The following is an 8487-nucleotide window of genomic DNA, read 5'->3' as shown; positions in this document are numbered from 1 at the left end:
CTTAAACATAATATGTATATAAACATGGAGTAATTTACATAATAGGGAGGGTAGTACAAAAACATTGTTAAAAGCTTACATGACTTGAAGATGGAGAGAGGTTTCCCTTTCGGGGAACCCAAAAAACTACTTCACACTAAGAGAAAATTACTGAAAGCTTAATACTATTTTACAAGGAAATTTATTTTACAAAGGTTTTGGACTGGGAAAGGGATTGAGGCATTTGAAAGAGAAGGGGAATATGGAGTTTGTCTTGAGAGATGTTGTTGATGCTCTTGTTGGTGATGTCTTTGCTTCTCCACAAATGCTAGTATTTATAGGCATCTGGCGGACTTCAACTCCGGATTTCAAAATGTTTAAGAATCTTTTGAATGCTCTTTGGGCCCCATCATCACGTGGAATTTTTTCAAAAGAAGCTTTATATTTTTGTCTGTTTGCTGATGTGTCCATTTACTGTGGCTGCTTTATTAAAGCTACTTTTAATAAAGTCTCTTTTTGTGAAATTGTCTTCTAGCCGTTGCTTTGTTCAATGAATCTTTTTGTCTTCTGTCTTACCGTGATTACTTCCTCCACTAATATATGGATATATTTTTTTTATGTGTCTAGATTATGCAGTGCGATAGAATCAAAACTCATCCCTGAATCGTCATCATTTGGATCTTGTGAATCTTGAAATGCACTGTTCTGAAAATTTACCATATTTCCTTCATCTGAACTATGGACTGGTGACATCCCTGGACTTAGAGATAATTCTGGACTAGGATTCTTGATTATGTGCTTGTCTTGTTCTTGTTTTGTCTGAAAAAAATCTTTCCAACGTTTTTTTAGCTATACTTTCTATTTTTTCATTCTTTTTCTTTTTAGCAAGTGTGCTTTTCTTCATAGAAGTTGCTCCTTGTGTAAGTATCTTTGGTAGTTTTCGTCTTGTCTGGAGAGATGAACATCCCTCATCTTCACTTTTTGGCAAAGTGACAGCCATCAACGGATTTGATGAGTCCTTACCTGCTATCGTTTGAACCAGACTAGTTGTATCCTTATCCGATACAATGGATCTAACTGCATTCATTAGGGAATGCACACCCGTCTCATCCATTTTTGTCTGAGATGGAAAACTCTGGGATTGTGCTAACTCGAACTTAACTGTTTGTAGTCTTTGTTCTAATAACCGTACTTGTTCCAAGAGTTTAATTTTTCTTGGAATAATGTCTCTTTCTGCTGGTTTAATCTTTTGACAGTTTCAGTCATAGTAGAACAGTGATCACAAAAAATCACCTTGTCTGTATCTTTTTGTATGTTATACTGAGGGATTTTGTCTGAATTTTGTTTAAGGGCTGGAGAAATATAATAATTTGGACCCAACATTCCTCTAGCATAATCTAATGCCTCAATAAAATCATTAAATCCTTTAAAAAAAGATTTTCTTATGTCTTTAATAGAGTTTAAAACTTCTATCCAAGTTTGAAAAACACCATTAGTTTTACCATGAACTACAACATAAAAATTAAATTTTTTGTCTAAGTTTTTGTCTATAAAGTACTGACAAAGTGCATTTAAGGTGGCTATAAAATGTTTAGAGTCTTTTCTGTTATGTGATATCCACAAATTGTCTACTAGACATGTCTGTTGTTTGTCTATTACATATTCTAGTAATACTTTAAAAGTCCAATTGGATGGCGAAAAAAACACTAAATTATTGGCTCCAAAATGTAATCTTTCTAGGGCGTTTCTTTCTAATGAAGATCTAGGTCTAAAATGAAGGTTACCTAATACCTTTTGTCTGTAAGTATCTTGGGTTGAGGCTATACCTTTTCCCTTATTTGCTGTCTGAGAACTTGATGGTCTCATGCTATTCAAATAGGAAATCATATTATTAGTTAGTAGTAATTTTTAATCTACGTAATTGGTCTGCTAGATTATTATCTTTTCCTTTTATATGTTCAAATTTTAGATTGTAAATTGAAATAGTATCTATAAAATTTAGCCATCTCCGTCTACTACTATTTTTATCATTTATCTTTTGATAGAATTTAACTATAGCTTCACAATATGTTCTAACTAATATTTCTGGTTTGTTTAAGATATATAGTCTAAAACTATTTAATCGATATATTACAGCTAAAATTTTTGCATCTATACTACTCATATTTCCTTTTTCTCTTTACTTACCACTTTGATAAGCACATATTTTTTCCTCACTTTTATTATTATATTTATTTGGTCTTGCTTTTTATACTGCTTCCCACCCTTTAAAACTACCATCTGTTTCTATAACTAAATAGTCTGTTCCTAGTGGCATATTTAAGTCAGGAATATTTTTTTATTTTTTCTTTAATTTTTTGTACTAATTTAATGTATTCGGTATTAAAATGTTTTTGACCATTAAATCCCGTCTTTGAATACAATGGTCCTGCTTATTTTCCTAAGTCTTTTATAAAGTTTCTAGCATAATTTACTATTCCTAAGAATTTTTGTTATTCTTTAACATTATCTAGCTTATCTGGCATAACTAAAGCTTTTTTAGCTATATGAGGTTGTAATTTTATCTTACCATCTCCTAGTACTATTCCTAAAAAATTTATATAATTTTTACATAATTTCATTTTTTTCTTACTAATTATTATTCCATTTTCTACAAATAATCTAAATACCGTTTGTAGGTGTCCTAAGTGTTTTTTAATATCTCTATTAACTACTAGTTTATCATCTCCAAATCATAACATACCCAATATAATTGTAACAAGTGGGATTTGAAAAGGGTAAAATATACACAAATTTTATCCCCACGTTGTTATGGTAGGAAAGTTACTTTTGATAGATTATCGGTTCAAGTAGAGATGAAAGTTAGTAGTAGTAATAGGTAGTAACAACAACAAGATAATAAGATAAATGAAGTAAAATAAACAATCAGGTAGTATAAGAAATCTGCGCAGCAACATACTAACTCTCTATCCTGATACTTGACTTTCGCACCCTCCTATCGAGGGTAATGTCCTCGGTAAGCTGAAACTGTGTCATATTCTATCTAATCACATCTCTCCAAAATTTCTTAGGCCTACCTTTCCCTCTCCTCAGACCTACCATAGCCAACCTCTCACACCTCCTTTAATCTTCAGTGTCGGGAAAGGGTGTCAATTGTTCAATTTCAATTATCTTATTAGAGGCTTTATAAACATCTGTGGTCACTTTTAGTTATGTTATGGTCCGGTTATACAGATAGATGTTTATTAGGGTATCATGTTATCTCCTTTCCCAAATATTTCAAAATTATATAATAGTCATATAAAAAAAAATGTTATAAGTTGGTTCGCTCAGTCAATCGATCCGCTAGATTTTGGGGCGTGACATTCAGGGAAAATTGGTATGTCGTATCTTTTCGTTACAAGTACAATTACCTCACTGTAAATATCAATTTTTCATAAATGTTCAATAGAAATTTTCAAACTTTCCAAGTTAAAAAATTATCCACCTTTCTCTATAAAAAAAAATATTGAAAGCAAAAAATATATCTAGAGCACCGCAGCCGAATACAGAAGGAGTGCATGATGACGAGTCCCTCTCTCCTAACACTCTTCCGCGTAGCTGCCAGCTGTCCTTGGCACGTATTCCCCTGATTGCGTACATACCCTACCACCCCGTGGACCCCACCCCCCACTAAACTCCCTCTCTCTCACACACAATTCACACACTTTGAATGACATAACTCACCTCAAATAAAATCCCAATATTTTCTTACAACCCATCATTCTTACACTATACTCTTTTTGTGTGTGACAAAGAAGGAAATTGAAAATGGAAGAGAAATAATAACCATTCTTTTAAGAGATCTCATCTCACATTTTCTTTTTAGTCATTTCAAGAACATTTAACAAATGGCCAAAACTGGTGTTGTTGAAGGGGATCCAACAACAGTGGCTACTACAGCTAAGGCAAGTGAATTGAAAAGAGAGTTACAGAGATTAGTTAAGTCTATTTTGGCTGAAGATGAGATAAATGTGGATGCTATTGATAAAACCCATCAAACCCTTTTGGCTTTAAAGGATTTAAAGCTTAATAAACGAAAGAATTCTGATTCTAATCTTCATTTTCCTGATGAATTTCGTTGCCCACTTTCTAAAGAACTTATGAGAGATCCTGTTATTGTTTCTACCGGTCAGGTTAGTACATTCACTGAAAAAATATTTCTTTTTTTGTGGTTATGTTTGTTTAGTTTTAAACTACCTTTGAGCCTGGGTCTACCCTACCTTTGTAGGGTAACGTCTGCGTACATCCTGCCCTCTCAGACCCCACGTTGTGGGATTATGCTGGGTATGTTGTTGTTGTTATGTTTGTTTAGTTGTTTATGACTACAATTGTGATGATTTTTATTTTTAATTTTATGGTTTGTTTTTGTTGGGTGTGGTTGATTGATTGGTTTTAGAGGTTTAGTGGAATTGTGGGGTTATTTTAGTTTGAACTTGGAAGTGGCAATTCTTTAATGTTTTTTGTTTCAATTTTGCCTTCATTGTGTTTAGAAGTTAATTATATGATGTCTGATTAATTAGTTTTTGTGAATGTTGATTATAAGGTACACAGCGTTTATTAATCTTTTCTAATTTATGTTTGTTTAGTTGTTCATGGTCACAATTGTGGCGATTCTTCTTAAATTTATGATTAATTTTGTTGGGTGTGTTTGATTGATTGATTTTGGAGTTTAGTGGAATTGTGGGGTTATTGTTTCTTGAACTTGGAAAGTGGCATTTCTTTAATTTTTCTTTTAATTTTGCTATCATTGTATTAGAAGTGTGGGTGTTTGTACATGGGTTAGTGTTAATTATGTTTCAAAGTTAATTATTTGGTGTCTGGTTAATTAGTTCTTTTGAATTTCGATTATAAGGTACAGCAGCGGGTATTAATCGTTGCTGTTTTATTTTACGTTGTTTACTTAGTTTGGTGTCATTAGAGTTGAGTTTTCATGTATAACCAATTATGCTGTCTCATTGATCATTCATTTGATGATTGCCTCAATTTTAATGGACTTGAACAAAACTCAGTTTAATGGAGCGTTAAGCGTTTTTTTTTTTTTTAATTTTCAAGATTCACTGATTGGTCTCCGTGTAGTTAGTTTTCCTTAAGAGCTTGTTGATTTGTAGGTTGTGAGTTAGTGTTGAGACAAATTACTGATAAATTGTTGGAATTTTGCAGACTTATGATAGACCCTTTATTCAGAAATGGTTAAAGGCTGGGAATAGGACGTGCCCTCGAACACAACAAGTACTTTCACATACAATCCTTACACCTAATCACTTGATTCGGGAAATGATCTCGCAATGGTGTAAAAATAATGGGATTCAAATGCCAGATCACTCTGTTCAGTATTTGAATGATGAAGGGTTGACTGAAGGTGACCGTGATTTATTCTTATCTTTGCTTGAGAAGATGTCTTCTTCAACGTTATCTGATCAGAAAGTCGCTGCAAGAGAATTACGTTTGTTAACGAAGAAAATGCCTTCCTTTCGGGCACTGTTTGGAGAATCTTCAGATGCAATTCCTCAACTCCTTCATCCCCTCTCTCAAAGTAACAACAGCATTAACGTTCATCCAAATCTCCAAGAAGACATTATCACGACACTTTTGAATCTTTCCATCCATGACAATAACAAGAAGCTTGTCGCCGAGACACCAAAGGTTATTCCGCTTCTTGTGGATGCATTAAAATCAGGAACGATCGAAACAAGGAGCAATGCAGCAGCTGCCCTTTTCACACTATCTGCACTCGACTCTAATAAAGAGCTTATCGGAAAATCTGGTGCCATAAAGCCACTAGTCGAACTTCTAGATGAAGGGAACCCGGTCGCGATGAAGGATGTTGCTTCTGCTCTTTTTAGTCTATGTATTATCCATGACAATAAGGCAAGAGCGGTAAGAGATGGTGCTGTGAGGGCTATACTGAAAAAAATAATGAGTAACGTGCACGTCGATGAATTGCTAGCTATACTAGCTATGTTATCAAATAATCAAAGGGCAGTTGAGGAGATGGGAGATCTCGGAGCAGTTCCATGTTTGCTTAATATAATAAGGGAGAGTTCATGTGCTCGAAGCAAGGAGAATTGTATCGCGGTGCTTTATACTATCTGTTACTGTGATCGAACCAAGTGGAAGACAATAAGGGATGAGGAGAAAACCTACGGGACGGTTTCTCAACTAGCTCAAAATGGTACAGCAAGAGCCAAGAGAAAGGCCAATGGTATTCTTGACAGACTGAACAGGGCTGTCAATCTTACCCATACTGCATAAAAATGCCGCAGTTTCAAGCACAAAATCTGTATATTCTGCTCCTGCTCCTCCTTTCATAAAAAATATTGAGGCATGTTGTGGTTCGTTTGCAACCTTCCATTTTGTACATTCTATCTGAGATTTACAAGTAATAGTCATCATTGTGAATAATTTACTATGAGGGAGTTTTTTGTATAAGTAAGATCCATGGTCTTTTAGTTTGATTGATAATACGTGGCACATGATTGCTTGCATATCTAGCAGAAGAAATTGTGCTTGTGGCTCGTCTACTCCTCATATACTAGCAATAAGATTGTGATTGGTATTATTTAGTCTTCTTTAATAATAGTATTTTCGTGAAATAATTGTACCACATGGCTTTCCTGTCGTGGTGGGATTCTAGCCTAAACATCTAAGGCACAGCAAGTGGGTTTGCTTTGATTTGTCTGAAAGCAAGAATGTGATATTTCTACTGTAGGAGGGGCAAATATGTTCCTTTCTTTTCTCCTCAGCAATGGTAGCAAAAGGTCCACTCACCACATGGCTAGAGTGGGGTTGGGTTGATAGATGGCAAAAACAAAAGGGCGATTCCTTCCTACCTCTTTGGTGGTGTGCTGTTATTCTCAGTTTACTTGGTTCTGCCTTCACGTAAAAAAGCCAAATACTCAAAGCCAAAATTTGAGACGGTCTCTTCTTTATCTGTACAGGTGCTAGTAAAAAGTAATAGCAGTAACAGTATTTGGCAATGGCAAAACTAAGAATATCATAAAGTGTTTGGAAATAGTTATTGGATGGGGTTCACCCTAAGAGGTGTTAATTAGCCCATTAGGCGATTAGCTCGACCGAATCTCTACGTATGCCGTATAAATACGTTATTATGAGTGTTGGAAAAAGAGGCTTTCCCATCATAATATGACGGCTAGTCTTCGCTGTCTAAAAGAGAAAATGCTCTACGTCTTCTTCCGAAGATATGTAGGTTTTGGACAAAGGGAATACATCCGTTTCGCGGAGATTCCCGGGGACACGAGCCATTATTGCAGATTCTTCTTTGATAAGGAGAAATTCGTAAGTCTCATAAACTAGTATTTTAAGATCCAATACTACATAAAGGGATTTTTAAAAAAAGAATGCTCTTATGTGTTTTAGTCAAGTCCACAAATTATTGAAATTGAAGTGCTTGCACATTGATCCGAAAATACCGAGGTTGTAAAAGTAGCCAAAAACTCATTCCTCTTTGTTGTACTAGGCTATCCAAATTCTATTATCATGGTACTCTATCAAGGTAATGGATATATGAATGAATGGTTCTAGAATGTTGTTGGAGAATACCGAACGGGAAGAATGTGGCCATATTCAATGGTCAGTGATATTTTTTGCCGTGGTCCAGCCAATGTGCAATAAAATCCACCTTTTTTTGTTTTTATGGTTACAAAGTCTTCATTCCAACAGTAAACCACCAACCTTTTTATTTTATCTCTTCACCGCCGTCGTAACCTTTTTTTGTTTTTTTTTACCCGAGCGGTCCCTGATTGTGGCAATTTGCCGGAATTAGACTTTTCTTACCACCGTTGTCGTTGTATAATTAGATCAGTCAAACAAGATTATATGTAACTTTTTATAATTATGTTGAGGGCTAATAGTAAAATATAGTAAATTACATGTTATCATAAGTTAGACTATGTATGTTATTGGTTAATTGATTACTGATTGAGGCACTAAAATAGAATGAGATAATGTCTCGATATATTTCCTTTCACATACTCATGACATGCATTTTTTCCGTTCACACTATTTTCCTCGATTTTCAAAAAAAAAAAAAAAAACTAACTCCCCTGCTCGTTTTCATTGATTGTCCTTGCTTTTCATATCATTTGGTCTCTTCTATAAAAATAACGTGAAGCAAAGGGCAAGTCAAAGAAGCAGCCAATTGACCGCCCGTTCTTTTCGGCTTTTTTTTTTTTTTGGTGTGTGAATAAAAAATCATAATTTGTATGGCAGATTGTAATAAGTTGGTGGCTGCGAACCATGTCACAAGTAAAAGTCGTAGTATTTAGCTGGAGAAAAATAAAAGCTGAACATATTATCCATCAAACTTAAGATCGTGTGTCACTAATCATCGGAATTTCTTAATTATGAAAAATTTAAAATAATTTTGGCTATTCTAATAAGTAGTATAAAAGTTTGTACATTATCAACATATATATATATCTTAATCAATTGGTGACAGTGTGGTTA

General features: G+C 34.4%; 1 protein-coding gene across 2 annotated transcripts; it reads left to right on the top strand.

Annotated features, from left to right (window-relative positions):
* Positions 1–3719: 3719 nt before the first annotated feature.
* On the top strand, positions 3720–6580 carry LOC132609854 (U-box domain-containing protein 9). 2 transcript variants are annotated; one of them, XM_060324025.1, is made up of 2 exons: positions 3720–4154; positions 5182–6580. In XM_060324025.1, the coding sequence occupies exons 1-2, from the start codon at positions 3870–3872 to the stop codon at positions 6271–6273; spliced, it is 1377 nt and encodes a 458-aa protein (XP_060180008.1). In that variant the 5' UTR covers positions 3720–3869; the 3' UTR covers positions 6274–6580. The 2 variants fall into 2 exon arrangements, with proteins under 2 accessions (XP_060180008.1, XP_060180010.1); XM_060324027.1 differs by lacking the exon at positions 3720–4154 and adding an exon at positions 4176–4305.
* The last annotated feature ends 1907 nt before the right edge of the window (positions 6581–8487 follow it).

This window comes from Lycium barbarum, chromosome 9, assembly GCF_019175385.1.
Source record: "Lycium barbarum isolate Lr01 chromosome 9, ASM1917538v2, whole genome shotgun sequence".
NCBI classification, from domain to species: Eukaryota; Viridiplantae; Streptophyta; class Magnoliopsida; order Solanales; family Solanaceae; genus Lycium; species Lycium barbarum.
This window is presented reverse-complemented; position numbering and strand designations above follow the sequence as displayed.